Source organism: Xiphophorus hellerii, chromosome 4 (assembly GCF_003331165.1).
Source record: "Xiphophorus hellerii strain 12219 chromosome 4, Xiphophorus_hellerii-4.1, whole genome shotgun sequence".
Taxonomy (NCBI): domain Eukaryota; kingdom Metazoa; phylum Chordata; class Actinopteri; order Cyprinodontiformes; family Poeciliidae; genus Xiphophorus; species Xiphophorus hellerii.
The window spans coordinates 13360543-13383562 of NC_045675.1; the positions used below are offsets into that span (position 1 = coordinate 13360543).

At 36.1% G+C, this 23020-nt stretch overlaps 1 protein-coding gene across 2 annotated transcripts; it reads right to left on the minus strand.

Moving 5' to 3' along the window:
* Positions 1 to 952: 952 nt before the first annotated feature.
* chs1 (chitin synthase 1) lies at positions 953 to 23020 on the minus strand. 2 transcript variants are annotated; one of them, XM_032560226.1, is made up of 36 exons: positions 22804 to 23020; positions 22600 to 22676; positions 17249 to 17384; positions 16452 to 16637; positions 15984 to 16185; positions 15361 to 15521; positions 15204 to 15279; positions 14429 to 14547; positions 13687 to 13864; positions 13166 to 13262; positions 12911 to 13007; positions 12562 to 12683; positions 11883 to 11978; positions 11593 to 11757; positions 11362 to 11509; positions 10056 to 10121; positions 9803 to 9975; positions 9389 to 9447; positions 8938 to 9138; positions 8703 to 8871; positions 8093 to 8208; positions 6790 to 6969; positions 6611 to 6715; positions 6306 to 6420; positions 5892 to 5973; positions 5583 to 5815; positions 5309 to 5436; positions 5106 to 5187; positions 4666 to 4819; positions 4393 to 4497; positions 3199 to 3309; positions 2949 to 3083; positions 2784 to 2863; positions 2457 to 2523; positions 1847 to 1981; positions 953 to 1816 (listed from the first exon to the last, which is right to left on the minus strand). In XM_032560226.1, the coding sequence occupies exons 2-35, from the start codon at positions 22647 to 22649 to the stop codon at positions 1904 to 1906; spliced, it is 4272 nt and encodes a 1423-aa protein (XP_032416117.1). In that variant the 5' UTR covers positions 22650 to 22676; positions 22804 to 23020; the 3' UTR covers positions 953 to 1816; positions 1847 to 1903. The 2 variants fall into 2 exon arrangements, with proteins under 2 accessions (XP_032416117.1, XP_032416116.1); XM_032560225.1 differs by having other exon boundaries at positions 5309 to 5445.

Here is a 23020-nt window from a genome sequence, read left to right on the forward strand (position 1 = left end):
GGTTGGTCTGTCAAATTAGAATCAAGTTGTATTTGTGTAGCACATTTCAGCAACAAGGCATTTCAGAATGCTTTACATGATAAAAACACAAAGTCGTACAACACAGTCAAAAATGGAAACATTTGCCGTCGTTACACTTCAAATTGTTGATTAATGATTCACTGATTATGTTTCTAAAGAAACTCTAAACTGGTGGGTTTTTAGTCTAGATTTAAAGGAAATCAGTGTTTTGGCTGTTTTGCAGTTTTCTGGAAGTTTGTTTCAGATTTGTGGTGCATAGAAACCGAATGCTGCTTCTCCATGTCTATGAGGTCAGAAATCAGACACCAAGCAGGAAATTGAATGAGTTGTCAATAGACCTCAGAGACCAAGGATTGTCTCCAGGCACAAATCTGGAGAAGGATAATAAATGAAGATCCCAACGAGATCTCTGGCCTCCAGGAATAGATTTATTTGCTCTTTTTCTGACTCTAAACCTGTAAAAGTCCGGGATGGAAGGAAGGCCAGCTGGATGATCCTCTCTGCAGATCTGACTTTAAGCTTTCTGTAGACATCAGCCAGACGACACAATGGTGGATGTGAACAGGACAAACTAGAAGACGACCAGCAGCTCCTGTGGAAGGTTTTACTTCTCGATTTGATGCACAAAGATCGGTTTTTCCATGGGTCGTCTTTGTGTGGCTGTCTGGGTGATTCCGAGGAACTGGAAGTTATCTGCAGCGTTATTGGAGGGTGATCGCACCAGTTTTGACCGAACCAGTGGAGCAGGCAGTCTACCTCCTGTCTGTATGCAGACTCGTCCTGGATCAGGCCGATTACAGTGGTGTCATCTGCAAACTTCAGGAGTTCCACAAGTTGTAGGTTTTGGATTTAGTTTTTTAAATTTTGGTTTCTGAGAAGATCTTAGAACGTTTGTAGCTTCTTTGTGTCGCAAAAATGACATTTTAATTGCAGAAAAGAATTTATTTCATAACAAACATTTGATTTTACAAATACATTTTGCTTGCACATTTTCACGATTAATAGAAATGTCTTTTTCTCAAAGTGCTTTGCGATGATTAACAGATAATTACAACATTTTAATGCAGTGCAGAAAAAGTAACACTGTCCAATACTTGCTTATTATGGTAAATAGTTCAGTATTTCTAACTATATGTGCAAACGTTGAATGTGCTAAACTGTCAGCGATTCCAGGAAAAATATCTAGATATTTACTTAAAATTATTTTAAATGTTTGAAGACAATATTTTTGAAATGGAAGGAAAAATGGAGTGCAATGTGTTTGTCATTATATATGGCCCACATCTGCCAATCAGCCAACAAAAAGATGCTCAAAATGGCAAAGAAACAACTAGGCAGCACTGATATTCTGTAAACCATGCCTGTGTATCTTTGTTTTCACTTCCACTAAATTATTCCAGAGTCATACGCACGCACTCTGCGACACCTTCTACAATTAGGCCCTGAAGGATGCTTTTATCCATACAAACAAAATAAATACAAATCTTAAGAGCAAACACATTTAGGTAAAACAGTCATTAAAAGCCCTCTCTCCAGTGATTTTGTAAAAACGTACTCTCTCGTTCTCATTTTGCATCGCCAAACAAAGCTTATTGAATTTGTAAAAACTGATTTCCCCTGTGCCATTTGTTCCTCCCCACATTGATTACAATCAGTTCTTTGGGAGGGGAAACAGCTGCTGCAGAACAGATGAAAAGTTTATTATTTCCTGCGCTGACCAATTTAGAATATGGCTTTGTTACTATATATATGTCAAAAAAGAAACCCAGGCAATATAACTTCTCTGCAGTATGATCAAAGATGGCTGCAATGCATTGTGAATGATGGAAGATATAAAGGAAGAATGGAAGGAATGCATGAGGAGAGATATTCGTCTCTTGTGCTACAGCTGGAAGTCCTCACTGTGAAGAGAAACGGCGTACTGGTTCTCGACGGTCTGGTCCTCCTCCTCTTCATCCTCCTGTGTTGCAAAACGAAAAATCACATGAGGGAATTTTATATTAACATACCAAATTTCTTTTAACACAATCATACAATAGTGAGAGTTAAAGGTTTTCCGATGATCATAGTTGCATTTTAGTTAATATACGGTAAAAGAAGTAATAACTAAGATGAGAGCACAAAGTATTGTGCTGCAGACAAAAGTTTAACTTGAACTTTTGCTCCTTATTATACTTTTTAAATATTCTTTTGATAGACATTGTTTCATGTTGAGTTCAAAGTTGTTGATCTATAATATTCTGAAATTTGGGTTTTAATGATCAGTAAGGCTTAAAGATTAAAATCAGACTAATGCCTAGAAATACATTGCTCATAATAAATATTAGATATGAATCTATATTATGTATGAGTTTCACTCTAAAATATTTCACTAAAGTAACTTTTTGACAGTATTTGAATTCATTGGGTGCATTTGGATGGGTGTTGTTTCCTACCGGCTCTCTCTCTTTGTAGTCCTTCTCTGTGCCACGATAGGAAACAACGTGGATCAGAGTGTAGACCCTGCAAACCGAGAGACACAAAAGTAAAATAACGGTCGGCCACATGGAAAATATGATCAAAATAAGGGCAGATGTGATTATCTTAGTAATTTTATCTGTAGAATAAATTTTGCTAAATTAAAAAAACTTGTAGAATTTGAACAGGAATAGTGTTCTTTAAAAAGCAATGGTTTAGATAACAAAAATAAACCAAAGCAAATGTTGAAGACAAATTAGTTTTTACTGTATATTTAAGCACATTGAATGCATTTGTTTGTGTACCTGTGATACAACATGGCCACAAACTGGACAAGCAGAAGAATCGCAAAGGAAAACAGGAACATCAAACTGAGAGGCTCCACCTGTCAGAGAAAAATGAAACCAGTGTTTATTTTAACGCCCCTTTGCTTTTTAATCGTGTTGAACTCTATTTTCTGATGTTCCCACCTTTAGGTATTCTGTTATATTTTTCTCCTCTGAAAACTTGGGAATCTTGATGCTGATGATGTCGTTTCCAATGAGCTGCAGGAAGAAAGTTGCTACCACCCAGAGGACGTTGATGATGAAGTACAGGAAGACCGCCTGTGGATACGAGACAGGTTTTAAGAATTTGGTTGCGTCTTTACAACAAATATAATGTTTTGGAAAAATGGATCATAAGCTTTTCATCACAGGACACTGAACATAAATTATTTACCTTGTTTCGCAGCGATTTCAGTTCTTTGCTCACTCTATTTTTGTGCTCCACTGTATCACTTATCGGTGTCAGATATCGTTCGATCAGCTTATCCCAGAAGTCCTTCTCACCCTAAACACAGATAAAGGCACACAGTTTTTTAGTTTTTTAAAAAAAAAAAAACAAATAGAAATTGGAAATAAATTGATGCTGTTTTCAACTGTAGAGTTTTAGATTTGCATCAATCCGTCCCGACACCTGCTGACGATGTGAACCACAATCTCACTTTCTCACCTACAATCAACCCAACTCAGACATACACGCAGCACTCACTAGCATCTTTTGTCTTCTAACCCCAATAACAAATCTGCTAATCACATCGGCAGTGAAGGTAACCTACTGAAGTTTAAACCAAACATCAGAATAGGGAAAACATAATAGCTAAGTGACTTTGAATGCAGCATGGTTGAGAGGCTTGTGTGAGTGTTTCAACATCGACTCGTCGAATAAGATTTGCACGTACAACCATTTCTAATATTTATAGAAATTAGTCGGAAAGAAAAAAATGCAATTTCTGAAAGCACCACATGTTGAACCCTGAATCATAACTACGTTGCGAGTTCAGACTAAAACCTGCACAGGCTCATCAGAACTGGACAATAATAAGCAACAAAATATTGTCAGGGTCAGTCTTGATTTGAGCCGACATTCAATTGTTGGGGTCAGAATTGAGACATGAAAACATGGGATTCACTCTGAAGGAGTCAGATTGATGTTGGTGTGAAAAATCTTTTCTTGGCATACTTTGTCTATCTGTTTATGTCTTATGATGGCTCCTTCTAACAGGATAATGCATCATGCCACAAAGCGCAGATCATCTCCATCTATTCTTAACTACGATAATGAGTTCCCTGTACTCCACCGGCCTCCAGTCAGGATATTTACAATCCAGTGCAGCGTGTTTCAGATATGGTGGAATGAGTGATTTGTGTCATTTACAAGCAACAAATCTGTGATGTTATCAAGTCAACATGGACCCAAATCTCTGGGGAATATTTCTGACATCTTATAGAGTCTACTATAAAAAACTGAAGCAGATCTGCAGGTCAAAGTGGATCCAACCTGTTACTAGAAATGTGTATTTAATAAAGCAGCTGGTGTGTGTACATTTGAAATGTTATGTATTCTGGACTGTGAGCTGATTGGTTTTCTTACCTCATCCAGTCTTTGAACTTGTGGGGCACTGAGGGTTTTCTCTATGGCCCGTTTCACTCTCTTTTCTAACTTCATCATTTTATTATTCTTCAGGATGTGTCGAGCCTGAGGCATAAGCAAAGTAAATCATTCAGTGATTTTACAATATCCTTTTCAGTCTTATTCAAACAGAGAATATGAATCATGTTAATTATTGCAAACTGTTGTTATTAAGGCTGTTATTTCAGAAGCAAATGATCCCTTTTTTTAATATTTTGAAAACATGACATCCACCTGATTGGTCAGTTCATGCTGCAGCTCGTCAATTTCAGCTTGTGCCAAAATGTCCTCAGGTCCAGCCTTGCTGAGTCTTATATTAAGCGTGTCTGTCAACATTAGGATCAGGTCTTCCACCACATCATCTTGGTTTTTGTTGCGGAGTGTGTATCTGGGAGTAAAGGCAATTCATATTTACACAATTGCTACTCAGTGATGTCAATATGCTACAGCGACTTTTTTGGACATACGAACATGAAGAAACACACAAACGCGTAACTGTTTTAAAACAAAACAGAGGCAATAAATGCACATTGGCTGCGTCAAAATTAGGTCGTTTTAAAATCAGTAGTTTGTAGTTTCCTTTTGTCCAATCGTCAAGGTTTAAGATTTGTTTGTTTTCCAACATTATCTCACAAGACAAAAATCTAAAAACAAGAAAACTCATCACGATTTACCGTATTTGCGCTTGCAGATTTCTCTTCATGTTGAAATAAGTTAACTTCTTCAAAAACTCTTCCTTTACAGGCTCCACCCAGTCTGCATACATAGAAAAATACACATATAATTACCTACAGTTTAATACTCTGTGTGATATGAATATTGGACATAACTGTGTCTGATTGAATGTTTGGTTTATACGTTTATAACAACTGCTCACCGCTGACAGGGATGTCTTCCATTTCCTCTAAGTCTGCATTCATAAAGTAATCATCGTTTTCATCAGACGAGTCAGAGGAATCAGACCTTATGCTCTTTTTCCCATCGTCATCATCATCATCATCATCACTGTCATCCAACAAAAATAGCAATAAATGTCAGTGTTTAGTCGTATGAAAATGATGATTCAACTGTGATTTTTTTCTCCCTAAATACATACTGACAACATGAGGCAAAGCAGTGATAAAAATGACAAGAAGAAGAAAAATAATAACCTATCAGAGGATGAATCATCCTTGTCTTTCAATGGTGCCTCTTTGCTTTTGTGAGCTGGAGGATTTTTAGCTTCTGCGGCTTTTTCTGTGGTGAGTTCAGGTTTGTCTTGAGGCTCTGGATTTGCGGCAGCCTGCGGTTGCGTTTCATTTTTGGTGATTTGAAGGAGAGGCGCTTTCTGTGTGGCGAAACTTGTGATCTGCTGAAGCATGGCATTTTCGGCTTCCTGGGTTATCTGCAAGACAGAAGGACAATTTAACTGGGCAGATGCACTCGCCCAAAGGCTTGTGTCTATTTTCTCTTAACCGTACCTGTATCTTCATGTCCCAGCAGCAGAGCCTACAGTCTTTGTTGCACAGAACGCTCTGAGTTTGCTTCTGTTCTCCTTCTTCCCTAATGACAGAAAGATAAAAATAAAGACATTAATGACAACTAGACCTGATTCTGTGTGATTCAGGTGGATTCTGTCGTCTTAAAAAATTATACGTTTTTTTTGTTTGAGTAGTTACCATTTTACAGTAATTCACTTTACTGTTACTCTATATCAGATTTTGTGCCTTTTAAATAACATTTGGGATGCAGGTTAAACACTACACTTTGTGGCAAGTCAAAACTCTTTTCAGATTAAGCCAATTTATATTTTAGCATAATTTTATTATGTTATTAATCTCAAAACAATTTAAAGAAAGCACTACAATATGTATAAAATCTTATTTTCACATTACTTGGATTCTCTTGTGCCCCAAGACACATTGTTCATGTTCACCAGTGAGTAGATGGTCAGCAGGAGGTATCCACTGGGGATACAGATGAAATACATCAGACCATAGATAATCAGCCCTGGAAGAGTGCAGAAAAACATATTAGCATAAAATTAGCAGAACATAGCAAAGCTCCAGATCACAAGAGTTCATTCAAAACCACTTTTAAAATCAGGAATTAACTGAATAAAGCAAAAAACACTCCTGAAAATTAGCATGTGATGCACTTCGAATGGAGAATAATGTTTATGATTCTAATAAAAACCTACCAAACTCTTCTGGGTGCAATATGGCTGTCACCAGGTACATAATAGCCATTGAGACCAAAAACACACCAGTGGGGGTCAAAAATGTGCCCTGCACCACCATGTCACCTAAAAGAAGAACAGTCCATGAACTGTTGTATCCAGAACTGCACAAATGTAGCTGAGCATAAGAGTGTACCTACCAATGATGGAGAAGAATGATGCGGTCATAAGAAACGCATACAGAACACTCATGACGGCAGCGATGGTTATTTGGGTATTTGCTTTAGTTGCAAAGCAGATGATGATGTATAAGACGGGTGGGACGCATGAGATGACGATAGCAATCGCGCCATTCATTTTGAAGATGAACTGAAAAGCTCCTGTAGGGAAAAACAACATGGAGAGTGAGGGACGTATGGACGCCTGCCAGAAATATTTTGCATGTTATTCATTAATAATGACCATAAAGGTCTGATTGGCCCAATTGTTGTCAATATTATTTGTGAATCTAAATGTTTGTGTTTCATTTCCAAACTATGTGGAATCTGCTTAAATATTGTTCAAAGTATATTTGATTTGATAGTCATAAAATATTCGTTTGATGGTTCCTACTTCTCATAGAAAAAAATACTTTCTAAATGACCTCAAGAAAATGACTAACTTGATTTTATTAGCTTAGCAAAAGGTGGCAACTCACTTCTCTTTAGTTTTTTCTTTTTTTTTTCCAATTGATTTGTTTTGACACACTTTAAAGAAACAATGTTCTACCTTTATAAAATAGAATATATACACGCAGCTCTGGAACAAAATAAGAGTTCACTTAAAATTATGATTTAACTCTTTATAGGTTTATGTTTGAGTAAAATGAATATTGTTTTATTCTATGAACTACTGACAACATGTCTCTGAAATTCCAAGCAAAAATTTAGTTTTTATTTGCAGAAAATGAGAAATGGTCAAAATAAGGAAAACGTTGCAGAGCTTTCAGACCTCAAATAATGCAAAGAAAACAAGCTCATGTTAATTTAGAAACAACAAAACTAATGTTTTAACTCAGGAAGAGTTCAGAAATCAATCTTTGGTGGAATAACCAGGAGGTTTTCAATGGGCTTCTGTGGACTCTTAGTTTTTTCCAGAGCTTTACATCTACGTAGTGAAATGTGTAAAATCACCTTCCAGTTTCTAAGTCTCTCTGTGATCAGCTTTCAGTGACTGGTACACAAACTGAGGTTCTAAGTCAACACAACTAAACTTGTTTAGGTTCATCGTTGTGTAAAAACTAGAATGGTTTAAGGCGAAGGGGTTTCCTCTAATGAAGTCAAATAATTCGGGTTAAGAGAGAACAGACATGTTGCAGTTTGCCTGGGGTCTTATTTCTTGTCAGACTTCTGCGGTAAAGTTGAAAACTTGTGCTTTAACTCTAATTTGCTGTGCACGGACATGCAGTACGAAGGGTCTTTGGTTAACTTGTGGCCTTAGATGTGGTGGCCCGGTTCTGCTCACCTGCTACCATAAGTGTCACAGAGGCAGGTCCCAGAATAGAGGATCCAACAGTAAACATCTGGTAGAAGATATAAAGGCTTGAGATGGATTGATTTCTCTTCACCGTCTCTTTTCCACTGTATTTAAATGATGAAAAACACAGTAATTAGTACACTGTACATTTTAGTACATTAAAGATGTGATACCATCACATCTTTAAATGTTCATTGAATAATTAAATGCAGAATAAGATCACAAGAAACCTAAACAGATATAAAAAGATTAAAACAAGTATCAGACTTACTTGTGTATTTACAGTGCATTGGAAAAGGATGGCTTTTTTTTTTTTTTCAATTTGTCACATAATAACCACATGTGAAAATGTACTTAACTGGCTTTTTATGTGTTTGACCAACACAAAATAAGGGATAATTGTGAAAAATGATTGATTGTTTCCACACAAGATCCAATAAAACATTTTAAAAGTTTTGGGGGTGGTAACAGAAGAACATGTGGAAACGTTAAAGGGGTATGAATAGCCTTCCAAGGCACTGTGCATACTTACATTTAAAATATGAATGAAAAAGTGTGTGTTATGATTGGGTTTTTATCATTAATCATGATTACTGACCTGTGCAAAAGATCCAGTGTGTTAGCCAGTGTAGAAGGCCCCCATCGTCTCCTCTGGTTGTAAAACTCTTTGAATTCCTGCGGTGAGTTGGTGTATGCATCTGATGCAGCGTTGTACTCCACACGCCATCCTTGTTGCAGCAGCAAAGTACACAACCAACGATCCTCCCCTGATGATACGCACAATTATTCCTGCTTCCTGTCACATTATGAAACCAAGTCAAACAGGAACCTACCTTGGTCATATTGCACATACTCAGCTCCTCTTGTTGCAGTTGTTGTGTACTTCTTCAGGATGTTGTCATCCATCAGCGCAGACCCTCTAAACAGACTGAAACATCCTGGACTGCACAACACAGAGCCGAACACATGCTCTGCGGTCTTCTGCAGCCAATGGCCCACTGCGTATTCAAACTTTTGGTACCAAACCATTGGACCTATGACATGCAGGGTAAATAAGAACATTTAGAGTTAGTTTGGGTGAGAATTTAACATTATACACAAAAAAAGAAAGCCTGTCCTTTAAAAAGGCAAAATTTACAGTAAATTGCATTCATAGCTAAATATATATCGGCTGGTTGGTAGCTTTCCATGCATCCTTCTGAGATATAAAGTTAAAATCTGTCCAAATGTTTTGAAGTAAAAACAAACAAAGTAGTGAAAAGTTATCAAGAGCATATGACGTACCCATGCCAGTCGGATGGATTCTGCCACATGCTGCACCGACGTTGTAATACATTCGCAGCCTGTTAAGACATTATTAGTATTTTTTTATTTCAAAGTTAAGGAAGTAAATTCTTTATGGTATTTATGAAATAAGTAATTGATCAAGCTTTGGTAATTTGAGAAAGTTTGAATTGTGTTTTTTGATGACGATACTGAATGACAAAACAGTTTTTTACATTCTGTACTTAGCACATGCTATCTGAAGAAAGAAAAAAACGACCTTGATTATGTCAAGATAAGAGAACCGTAAAGATATGATCTCCAGCAAAATCGTACGGTGGTATAAAATGACTTCCTGTTTACTATTTATGCTTAGCAACATGAAAGTGAGATAAATCAATATGTTTAGTTTAAAAAAAAAAACACATCGCTGACCTGTCCACAAGTAGAACCACGGCTTTAGGGTGGAAGTCTGTGTCTCCGTCCAGAGCCAGGATGTACGTGTTGTCGTCTGAAATGAATCTTCTCTTGTTGTCATTGTCATACTGAGGCAAAAGGAACATCTCACCGTCCATAGAGATCAGACTTTCTCTGCTGGTATCCATCCGCTGGAATCAGAAAGAAGGACAATTAACATTTTCACCTGAATGTAGAGATAAAATACAAATGATTGCAAGAAGTCACTTACTGGCATTTTCTGGGGGTTCTTGGTGATGTAACCTTTCCAGCCAAGCAGGTAGTACATGTACATGATCTGGAAGAAAAAAAGGAAAATATTTAATCAGATGTAGCATTTTAATCAGTCTGGCTCAATGAATAAACATCAAGAAAATCAGTCTTATTTAAATTTACAAGACAGAACATTACATTTAAATTTAACGTTTAATTTAAATTTAATTTAAATTGTTTTCCACACAGTATTTTCTAGTGTGTAATTATATTATTGCAGACCAAAAAATAACAACATTCATAAGCAAGATGCATTTATGTCAGCACAACAAATACATGTCCAGTTTTAAACTGGTTGTTTAATATTAATTTGCTTTTTAAGGCACATTGATTTGCAAAGGAAAAACGGATAACATGTTAGAGTCACATGTGTCAATAATATTACAAATAAATGTTCTTGCTAAACAAAGCAAAATTAATTCAAATGAAATGTGTGTTTGGTTGTAACTAATTTGTCTGGTAGCAGCATTTAACTAAACTAACTAAATTAAAGGCACTTTTCAGTAATTTTGTTTACTATAAATATTACAAACATGCAGTTTTTAATATTTTAAATTAATATATGATATTTTACTCTTGTAGTTAAACACAAGTAATCAATTTCATGTTATTAATGAGAATTTTTACATTAAATTTATTTTTCAAATCTCTTTATTTTATTTATTTATTTCAAACAGACAAAAAGTAAAAACAAGAAAGAAAATTAAAACAAATTATCATGCCCATTTGACATGCATATTTACATTATCAGTTCAAAAAGGAGCAGGTAGAAGATACAAGGTCTTATGTTTTCATGCCTCTCATACTCATCAACTTATAAACATTTAAATCTCCAAACACCAGAGAAACTTAAATTGTTTTCACAATACATGATTCTTAGATGTCACATTCTCACCCTTTTATGTACAATTATTTATACGTTTTCAGTATCATCAACAGCATATCTTATCATCTCATACCACATATTTCCCAATAATCTCCTTTTTATACAGTTTTAAATCAGATTTTCACCAACAGGACCAGCAGGTTGTAAAAGAAACTGTCCTTAAAATATAGTTTGAAATGATCAGATGTCTAAATGAACTACATCTGAAATGTGACAAAGTACATCACTGGTCACTTTATTCATTCATTTTTATTCATTTGGATGATGTAATGTTGAACCTGCGAAACTGTAGTGATATTTTGAGACTTTTGAGTTTCATAATACATAAATAAATAGAACGATGCTGTTTACTAAAACCTACAAAAATGCTTCTCCTTACCTGAGACCACCGTTTTTTGTTGCGAATGCGACATTTGTCCTTCAGGTGAACGTAGAGCATGTTACCCTCGGGCAGGACAAACATTAACCTCCCGCCGTAGGGCGTTTCAATGATCGACACGTCATCTGGCTCTTTGTTGGTGAACACTCTGAACGGGGGAATGGACACATCAATGGTCAGAGAGGCCAAAATGTTCATGTACGCGCTCATGTCTACATGGTAGTCTTGTACCTGTAGACCTCAGTTACAACATGAATCAGGTCTTCCACATATTCATTGACCAGCCTTTTCCCTGTTTCCTTTTCAGTCATGAACGCATCGTCCACAAAGATGTGGCTTTCAAAGTCAAAACTGTCCTTGTGCTCCTCCTTCGGATCTCCTCGATAACGATCCAGCCTGAAACGAAGCAAGAAACAAACGGTAATACAAGCGTTAAAATGAAATCTCCAGCTTCACTTACGTCACATGTGAAGCTCTTGAATGTCAGCAGGTATAAATGATTGATATTGATAATGTGCTACCTGAACATGGAAGTGAGAATCTTCAGCATTTCGTCGTAGGTCTCGTGCCACATGGTGGCGCAGAGATAGATCACAACGTTCTGCAGTTCGTCCTGGCTGTGGAGACGAGGATTTAAAAGATTAGAGGAAGGTTTTATCACATTTTTATATATAACTGCACAGTATTATTTACGTTATAACCATACTCAGTTTCTCTCTCTGTTATTCTGGTGAGGCTTCATTTTCATCTTCAGTTTCCCTCAACTATGGAGTAACCAAAGGGTTCATTCTTGGATCACTTCTCTCCTCTCTGTTCGTGATTCCATTTGGCTTGATTTTCAAGAAATATAAGATTTCATTCCCCTGCTACATGGATAATTCAAAGCGGTATTTCTTCCTGCAGCATTTCTGAATCACTGGTCGTCTACCTGATTTTCAAATCATATATGGAAAATAAAACCATCTGCTTGTGTCTTCAACAGTGATAATGTTGGGCCACTATAAACGTTCAAGAAAAGGACTTTTCTGTTATTTTTGAAAACACTTCTATCAAAAATTGATAAATTCAGTTTTTGAAAACAGATTTTTCCAATTTGGTGTGATTGCTACAGTCAACCCATCTTCAGCCCATGTCTGCATGTGCTGTTTTACAATTTTAAAACAGGAAAATAAAGCAGGAAGACTTAGAGAATCCTCTTACTTCTCATTTGTTTGGGCTTTTGGTAGCTTCATCTTAGTGTTGAGCAGCAGAGACAGGTCGATGAAGGCGGATTCATAGAGTCGACGAACAAAGAGCTGAGACGTTCTTTCTATACGCTGGACCTGTTGAGTGTAGAATTATTCAAACATTAAGGTCTGCAACTTTTCCTGTGGTTAAAGAAAATAAAATGGCTCAAACACGTAGTGTTTTAACTTTAACCTAGACAAATGTCTTGTCCGAAACATAATATCTTGGTTTATCTGGGCACATTTTTTCAGAATCGCGGTTTCAACCTTGTAATTTTAAACATTCGGTAAAGAGAGGAGTACGTAAGAGAGCATAAAAATACCTTGATCTTCCACACATAATATGTACATGTGACAAATCCACCCCACATGCACACTCCCTCCAGCACCAACATGGCAAAAGGCCATTGGAAGTAGTCGCTGTCAAACAAACAAAGCATCACTGTGAACAACTTTTGCACTTCTACAAAGACTTCTGTACTTCACATGCAACCAAAATTTTCACAGAGCACAAAATTCATGCAGGTTTGTGTAGAAATAAAACCGAATATTTGGCATGAGTGTCTGGGGTGTCATACTTGTTGAGTGACGTCCTGCAGATGCTCCGGAACATCTCCAACATAACAACATTAGTTGTGTTTTTGTCCTTAAGCAAATGCAAATTTCTACAGAAGTCTGCAAGAATGAAACCATCAATCAGGCAGTTTCATGCATAGCATCAGTTTTTATAACCTTTTGATAAAATATATATAAATATATATATATTTTTCACCTGATTAACAAAATAATAATGACAATAACAGCAAATAACAATAGATAAGGTCAAAAGAAAATACATGTGGAAGCTGTATGTTTGTACTTGTTTTCCCAAGTAATCTTGCAATAATCATGTAATGTGGGTATGTTTTATTTTTTATTGCATCTGATATACTTCATAGAGAAAAGGCTCATATAGATATAGTGATGTGCATAAGGAAGAAGTTTGTCTCTGAGTAAATTATGTTTTTTTTATTGAAGCTGGACAGGTAACATGTCAGGTAAATTATGTCAGGTGAGGAAATAAGGAAGAAAAAGTATTTATAAGAAAAGGTAACCTTACCATTGATCCCTTTTGCGTCTGCTGAATTAAAACCTTCTGCCTGTGTCAGGAAGAGTACCAGGCCCAGGCCCAGCACTGCCGGGCCAGTACAGCACATGGGCAGAGCAAAACTCATCCGGACAGCGTTGATCTTACAGGCAACTACGCCAAACCAGTGGCTGGCAGCTGAGCAGAAGGCCTGAGATAAAAAGAAACAAGAAAACATTTTAAAGCTCACTGCATTTAGACATTGAAGGGATTAGTTTTATTTTACAGTTTACCAGTGTAAAGTTGATGGTTTCAACATTTTACTGGGAACTTTTACATCCCATACAGGCATTCACAAAACAAACTACACTCGCTTTCAAGTCAAAGGTTGAATTATTCAGGGCACAATGCAAAACAACTTGTCTTAATTACCACTGTCCTTTTTTTATGAAACAAAAAAATTGAAAAGCAATGTGAAAACCTCCAAACACTAATGGTAAATTTTAGATTAAGCTTAATACCAGATTCTTTACATGTCCAATCAGAGTGGGAATTGTCTTTTTCTCGTAACTATAGTTTTGCCAGGTTCAGGGTCTCAGTTTTATAAATAAGAACAAGAAAACTTTCTGAGGAGGTAAAAACAAACTCCATTACTGTTTTTCTGAGACAGTTAGAATAGATAGAGAGAAACACTAATGAGATATTCCACACATATTGTACATTATGACATGTTACGCTACCATAAATGTTTATTTTCAGTCTTTCTTTGACTTACCTGTAAGAAAAAGAGCACAAGACCTATTTGCAGAATATCTCCTTCATGACCTGCCAGGTTAAAATTATTCCACTCGATAGATTTGATCAGGAGTCTATGGTAGATCAGGTACACAGCTCCTGCAAAAAAAACCCCAAAAAACATACCGCATGTTTACAAAACATGATAATGATAATATGATATTATGAAGTAGAAAAGAGGCATCGAACCCCAAAAGCCTCATTTGCATCTGCGTTGCTTATGGGGATGAGAAAATATGTTTATTGTTATCGTGACTATTTCTAAAATAGTGACCAATTTGGATTTTACAATGATAACAAAAGCTAACTGGTGATGTTCATAAAATCCTAAAACTAACAGCATTTTAGGATTTTTATTGTTTTCTCCAGTGTTGTGGGCTTCAATAGATATTTCAAAGTGTGATTATTGGTGGCCGTATAGCAATAAAACTGAACTTATTAAAGCCACTGGTGTAATTTACTAACAAATTTCTAATTTGTTAAGGGCGGAGTTTGTGGTGTTTCTGTAGCAGCGACTTTTTTATTTACTCTCGTCATTATCACAACATATTTCCATCGCAGTCTAAGTTCATATTCCCTCATCCCTACCACATGCTGCACAAAAATGTGTTTGTGTTTTCATGTTGACTCTTTTCCCTCCAAGCATATCAAACCACAGTGAAGCTGAGCGATAAGACATTTCCCCACCAGGTGGGATTCCTCTGCATCGTTTTGACTGCTGTACACCGACACAAGCATTGGCAGTAGATAATTACCTATCACCAGTATCCTCAAAATACTGCTGATGACAAAGACAAAGTCCCTGAAGCCTTCCAACTCTGCCAGTACTTTCTGTGAAGTAAGACATAAAGGAGTCTCACTGATCGTTATTCGTTGACATCTCGAGTGTAAATGTGAGTGTTTGTGGAATACCTGCATGCGGTTCTTAGCCTGCATTGTGTTTTCCCACCAGCAGAAGGAGACGAGGAACGAAGAGAAAATCCCTAAACCCACGTAGTAAAAGCAATCCTTTTTCTGTCGGTCCACATGTGATGCTTCACGGATGTAGTAGTCCATTCCCAAGAGGCAGTAACCTGCAATCAGGCAGTGATTCAGTTTCCCAAACAGTTAGTGTTTCTCCTATGTTTCTGTCTATTCAGTCTAAACCAAGCAACAGGGGTTTTATTTCATACTTCAAGCAATAATTCAATTTGTCTAAACTATTTTGTCCACTGGAGCAATTAAATCCATGATTTGATCCTGAAAATCGGAGAGAAGTGTTAGATCTCCTTCCAAACATTCATGCTTTCTGGCATGAACTGATTGAAGATTCTTGAACATATGATTATAGAGTGGCTATCTGCTAAAAAAATGAGATTTTATTGAATCACAAAACTCTTTCTAAGCCACAATTTGCAAATCATTGTGCATTACTTTTCCACTTCTAATATGGAGTTTGTCCAAGAGGCTCTGACTCAGCAGCATAGCAGGAAGATCTGTAGTTTTTTTCTGTTCCGTAATAAACAATGATGCCACAGTGAAGTCAGGAGTGTTACCAGCACTGGTGAGGAGGAGGGAGCAGATTGGGAAGAGGATTTTCCAGTTCTCCCTTTGTAATCTGTAAACTATCTGCAGGACTGCAGACACAATGCAGACTCCTCCACTGATGAAGAGATTCGTCAGGATGTCGAAGTGAGGCATAACTACCAGGACCAGGAGAGAAGTGCCAAGAGACACCAAGCTCTCAATGACACAAATCTGGAAAAAACAGAAGAACATCATGGGACAAAAACACGTCAGAGCCTGAAATGACACCTCATAAGAAAAACTGTAGGTGGTGAAATGAGCCATATTTCATAACATAATACATAAGTTGTATCTTAATCGACTTACCCACTTGTTACACCTGATACATGTCAGTAAATAAGTAAAAGCTATTTGTCTTGTTAATAACTATCTAAAATGAACACTGCGTAGTTTTTGGGACCATGTGATGGATTCATTTGAAGTTTTAAAACGCATACCAACGCCATGGTCTTCAGGTTGGGGGCCACAAACGTCTTGAAGGCACAACGCCACAGGGACTTCAAAAAAACTAAGAAGTTGGGGAAGACCAGGCAAAACACCAACATCAGCATGTAGAACTGCTGGTCCTTTTTTTCACGAAGTGAGTTTGGACTGGAGAGTGCTGACAAGACCAAGAGGGAGCCCTGGAAGTAGATGACAGACAGTTACTGAGAGATAGACTAACAAAGAAAAGAGCAAGGCGGATATAAATCTGCTTAAACCGAACTCTGTTAAAGATTAGTCAGCTGCAATAAGGATGTTATGTACACGGAAAAAAGACGCACAAAAAGATCTAACCAATATTAAACAATCAAAATAAAACAAAAGGTTTGTTTGCTGCCATTAAACACCTTGAACGAAGAATGTTGTTATGATGTTATCCTAGAGAATAAAGATTTTGCTTACTATTTTGTCTTATTCTTTAGGAAATAAATAAATGAACAAATCAAGCAATTGATAAATTACTAAACTGTCCATTCAAAATACTATTTTTATGTCATCATCATTTTCATTTAAGTAAGTATCAAGCAAACTTACATTTGAGCAACACATGTTTCTTTTTCTATTCTTTTGTTTGCTTTCTGATCAGCTCTCCAAAAGTATTCATAATGCACCAATCAAGTCAGACTGCAGAGCCAATTAGATTTATGAAATTAAATGTAACTTTTTTGTCCTTGGAGCTTTAGGGCAGATGCTTGAGTTCCTTGACATTGCTTAATAGAAGAGACAAAAAGTATTTGAAAAATCATTTTACCTTGGCAACAACAGCGCTGACCAATACTGCCACCCCAACAAAAACAGCCACGAAGTACTGCGCCACCAGGAGGCATCTTTTCTTCTGCTCCTTCTCTGCTCCCACAGGGTTCAGCTGAAATGGATCCCATGTGTCCCTGAGATGCAAGCACAGGTGTGTGGATCAATGACTTTTCAACGGCCAAAACAAAGAGTATCAACACATATTTTGCCATGACTAAAGAGAACTGTGTACATCTCTAGAGAAGTTAGTCACCATTTGCCACTGAGCTCATTGGGACCTTCGACACAGCAGGATTTTTCTGTATCCTTCCCCAAATGTGTCCCTTTTGGAAATCAATTCCTTTGATTTCATGCTTGGTGTTTGACCTCTAACCTGCACTGTCAGCTGTGGGACCTTGTAGACAGATGCATATCCAAATCAAGTCCAATAAACTAGATTTACCATGAATGGACTCCATTTAAGATGTAGAAACATCTCAAAAATGATCAGTGGAAATGTCTTAACTTTGAGTTTTCATGGCAAAGGCTGTGAATACTTACTTATATGTGATTTCCTCTCTTTATACATTTTAAGAAACATTTTGAAAAACATTTTCTCCACATAGTAGAGTATGGGGGTATTTTTGTGTATAATTTAGAGGAAATATATTAATTCATTGGACTTTTGAATAAATTCTTTGTATGTTAATTTGTGTTTGTATGGTTTTTTTTTGTATTTTTTTTTCTATTTGTTTTTGTATCATGAATTAAGTGAGCAGAAAGGATTTGGCACTTAAGATAAATGTTGCGGAGTCAACCCCAACACGTTGTGCAGAAACAATATTTTCCCGCTAATCCAGCTGAATATCTCTGACGTTGACAGATGATAGGCAATCAGATTGTCTATGTCCAACATCGTCATATTCTGCTGCCAGTATGTTTCCTATATATAGAGAAATCATCAGGGCGTGGGCTCTCATTGAGCAGATAAGACATTTTTCTTTTTTATCTTTGTCTCTGGCATAGCAACCATCCAAACAGTTCAGATTGGAAATGAGGACAGCAACACATGCAGAGTTAGTTTATATTGTACAAAGCTAATAATCAGCTTCCTTAAGATTCTTTACAATCTTTATCTAACTTGACTTGGTACATAAACTTATGAAGTGATATGAGTGTTATTTGTTGAACAAAATTATTTCTTAAGACAATATCTGAGGTTTAAAAATGTGGCATAAAAAATGACATCTTTACAGATAATGATTGAAAATGACCCCTTTTAACACAATTCAAAGTACGCCTATTACAGACCTGTCATCATAAGGAAGCAGTCTCTGTCTAAAGCTGTATATATAGTTACCAAATCTCCAGGCACTAAAATGACAAACGCGACTGTTGACCTTTCTGAAAAAAATCCCTTTTGCTTTTTCCTTTGCTTTTTCCTTGTTGTGTGCATGTAGGTATCTGTAGTCACGCAGAACAAAGTTCACATTTAGAGGATTATTCTAGAAATCTCAGCTCCTTAAATGTAATAAATGCCTTAAGCTAACAAGAGTGTTCTTCTTCTCTGAAGCCAGCCTGATAAAACCCTCTTGTGTAACATCTGCTCACTGGCTAATTGGCAACAACTCAAACAAAAAATGAGCAACTGTCACACTCTCCGTCATTTTTACATAACTTCACGAACCAAAACTTGCTGCTGACAAAAGACAAAGTGGAGCATATTTAAATCTGTGGACGTGGCGTTAACGGTGAGGAACAAGAACATGACCTAAACCAATACAAGTAAAGATTATTTCCCCTTTTCCTGCTTTTTCCAGCAGCAGGTCATCGAAGGCTGAATTAACTGAGGTTATGAAGTGCTTTTCTAATCATACTGACCATACAGACCATGAGTCTCACTCACCCATCCACACTTACAAACCTCCCCCATTTGAGCAATCATACGAAGACCAGGAAGCAACTCTGGTTTCAGTTTGCCCAAGGATATGAGGCGATGTGGAGCCGTTTGATTGCAACCTGACCATTTTTCCCACTGACCCCCAGCCACTGCATTATTGTTACACAAGAGTGCAATAGTGAAAGGACAATTAGGGGACGAACTGCCCTCTTGAACTGCAATGGTTACAGTAAAGGGGAAGCAATTTCTGTGAAGCTAAATCCAAGCAAAACATTTCTTCATAAGAAAGAAAAGATTGCGTTAGCTGCAATTTCTAAATGAGAAAAGGTAGAAAGATTGTAATAAGATATCTACTGGTGTCTTAATGTAGTTAAAATAAGTTAGAGTTGATCAAATGGACAAACCAAGGATGAGTTTGTCTTTGCTTAAACTCAATTCAGATTAAATTTTCCACAAAACTCTTTCTGGGCTAAAAAAAAGAACCTGGCGACTGGAACAGCAATCAATCGTCCATCAACGTCCTGAGTTTGAGTGATTTGGTTCAGGATTTAGTCTATGTTGTTTTGCAGACAATTATATGCATAACTTAATAAGAGAAACAAAATATTTTTGTAGGGAAATGTGAGAAGTAAGGATGGATGAACAATTTTATCAAGATATTTTGCTGCATTTGTTGTGAAAACCAAAAGCAGCAGCTTTAGTTTCTCTGATTTATTTAGATGTATTTATGAGCCAATAGATGAAGATATGAATCCAACACAAAATGCACCAATTCCAATTAATTGTTTGTCAGTTTTTTTGCTTACCAAATGTTATTAATTTGTATCATCACAATCACAATGTTTCTTGTCAAGATTTTTCTTCTCCAATTACAACAAACGTTTATATTTTCCTTTCATCGTCTGCACATTGGTGAACATATTACTGATGGCATTAAGAAAAACTTGAACATTTTCTGACTTATAAAAATAGTATAAAAAACTTAAAAGGATGATAGTTAGTTTATAATAAATATAAAATATAAATGCCTTTGTGTTCTATCAAGTTTCTAGTTGTTCTTTGATTTATTAACTTTCCTTAATGTTAGTTTTATTTGATAATATAGAACTAACACTTCCACATTTAAAGTTTTAATTACATAATATCTGACATACTTTTCTCTTGTGAGGCATCTTTCAATATTTGAAATATTTCAAGTTTTTAATTTTCATAAAAACAATTCTAAAAAGATTAGTAAATAAATGTAACCAACTTTTCCAAACTAGATTTTGTACATTTTACTTAAACAATATTGTTCACAATATTTCTGTTTTCTTGATATTCTGTTGTTAATTTTGCTGTAATTTGCTATTTTCGAAGAAGAAAACTAAATATTGACTGAATATTTAGTTAGATTGAATACTGAATATTAAGTTAACACCTTTAAGGACAAGTTGAAGGTTCATCAGATCAGTAATACGAATAAAACAACAATGTTGTGCATTTTTAGATGATAAATAATGAGGTAATATAAAAAAACAAAAACTCAGTTTGAACAGGGATTTAAACCTACAACCCTGTGGCTGTTATGCATTCACCTGTTGTGTTCACAAGATATACATTATTCAACTTTTACAAGCAAATACAATAAATCAATTTTAAAGGGACGTACTTTAAAGGGACCTGTTGGATTTAAAACATATTCTGGCATTGCACTTAAAAATTATATTATAATTCATGACCCTCAGATGATAGCGACATTAATCATCTATATGCTTTGTTCTTTTTCCAAAGCTCGGAGAGTTTAAAATCAGATTTTTTTTAAAATCTGGTAACCTGATTCCATATTTGCCTCACAGATACCAATATGGAGAATGTGATTAAAGCCGTGGTATGTATTTAAAATTTTTAATGGCCCGTCTAACAGCGGGCGGCATCAGCAGCGATGATATCCAGCGCAGCAATAAAGAGAAACGCAGCAGTGCTCAGGGGAAATTAAGTGTTCCCTCAAACTGTAAATTATATTTAATTGAAACCAGGTAAGACAAGCGAGCAGTTTTTAATTTTATCCAATACTAATATCTATCCCACTAACAATTAACCTCCTAACAATGATGAAGAGGTTAATAAAGCTCGATTGTGAGCCTGAGGACAAGGAAATTGAATAGTTTCCGTGATTCAACTTGTCTCTTGAATTTTTTTCTTTCCCTCTCTTAAGACAGTTTGCGAGATTTAAAACTTGACGTCTGGATGAAATGCCCTCCAGTTCTGTTTGTGGAAGGACATGAGTTGTTCTGAAATAAGAAAAATAAACTTGTTCTTCCTGTTTTTCACTTTCAGCTACTGTGGGTGATAAACTAGAAATACTCTCTTGAACAGACAGAAAGTAATTAATCTATTTAAATAGTACAATAACTTATTTTGGATTAAGGACTCAATAGTGAAACAAATACTGTAAAAACATATATTCAGAGTTTTAATCACAATTTAAAGGACAGATAATTTTTTATTTGCTCAATGTCAACTAAGACAAAACTTTTCCTGGTTTAAGGAAAGAATTCACACTTGTGGAAACATTATAGCGCCGCCTCAAATACATTGCTTCCTTGTGTGACATCCTGAGAAAATAAAGTTAAATAAACCAAAACCTCCTGGTTTTTCCACCAAATATTGATCTCTGAACTTTTCCTGAGTTAAAACATTAGTATTGTTGTTTCTAAATGAACATGAATGTGTTTGCGTTGCATTATTTGAGGTCTGAAAGCTTTGCTTCTTTTTCTATATTGTGACCATTTCTCATTTTCTACAAATAAAAACAAAATTTCTGCTTGTGATCTCAGAGAAACTGATAATTTTAAGTGGTCTCCTAAGGATACCACCATTTTTTGCCAAGTGACTTGAGGACAACAATGTCAGCGAGCTTTCATAACAGGATTTAAGATATGCCAAAGAATTTGCCTAAGTTATATATACAGCTAAAAAGGAAACTACAATGAACTATGTAAATCTATGAAATTAATCAATCTTTTATTATTCTGACGTATATGAAATTTAAATAAAAGTTACATTAAACAGGAAAAACTAGTTTAAATCAAATATTGAGTTTTTTTCTTTTATACAAACATGTAAACATGAGTTTCCACACCATGTATATTATAAGTAAAGATATTAGACATTTCTGTATTTTAAAAATATATCATATGGTGTCCAAAGTATTTACATTTACTTTCCTGAACAAGATGAATAACCCCAAAAGTAGAAAATATATCTCCACTAATCAGAGAGAAACGTGTCATGTCAGTAGTTGGGACTGTATTTAATCATGCATGCTAATTATAATCAAAGAGTGCTAATTGGGCCTTCATTAACCTGAATGTGATTCACCACTCTCCATTCACGGATTGTCACATATTGTCCTGAGCCTCTTTTCTTTAAAGGAGATTTCTTCCTTGAATAAACAGCAGATAGAGGAAGATAAACAGCCTGGTTACCTGTGCCTTCCTTCTCTTTTCCTCCCTCTGTATCTCAGCTCCTCTGACATGGTCTAATCCGCTGCCTCAGCGACGACCTGAAATCAGTAATGGTTCCTGTTTCATTACCAGCAATACAATACGGCCTTTAGAAAGGAAGAACGTTAACTCTGTTCTACTGTATTAATCCAGACACAAAATGAGAAATAAGCAGATGAAATTTACCTCGACTCTTCGATTATTCTCCACGCAAACGCCAGGAAACTGAAAGTACGGTAGAGACTCTTCTCAATGAACGTCTGCCTTTCAATGCTGCCTTTCTTCCAAAAGCAAATGTCAGCAAAGTTTTAAAAAGCAAGACATCACTGCTCCGAATCGTATCCCACCGAGTCAGTCTCCGCTGGTCTGTGAAGCAGCTTGTTCTTTGTTCAGCTGTTTTTCG

Bases quoted from the DNA above. Each gene is read 5' to 3' on its own strand.
- chs1 (XM_032560225.1), bottom strand. From the start codon at position 22,649: ATGTCAGAGGAGCTGAGATACAGAGGGAGGAAAAGAGAAGGAAGGCAC. The intron at 13,865-14,428 runs GTAAGTCAAAGA...TTTTTATCTCAG, and splicing joins TTGTGCTCTTTTTCTTACAG to GCCTTCTGCTCAGCTGCCAG. The intron at 2,524-2,783 runs GTACACAAACAA...CTCGGTTTGCAG, and splicing joins GTGGCCATGTTGTATCACAG to GGTCTACACTCTGATCCACG.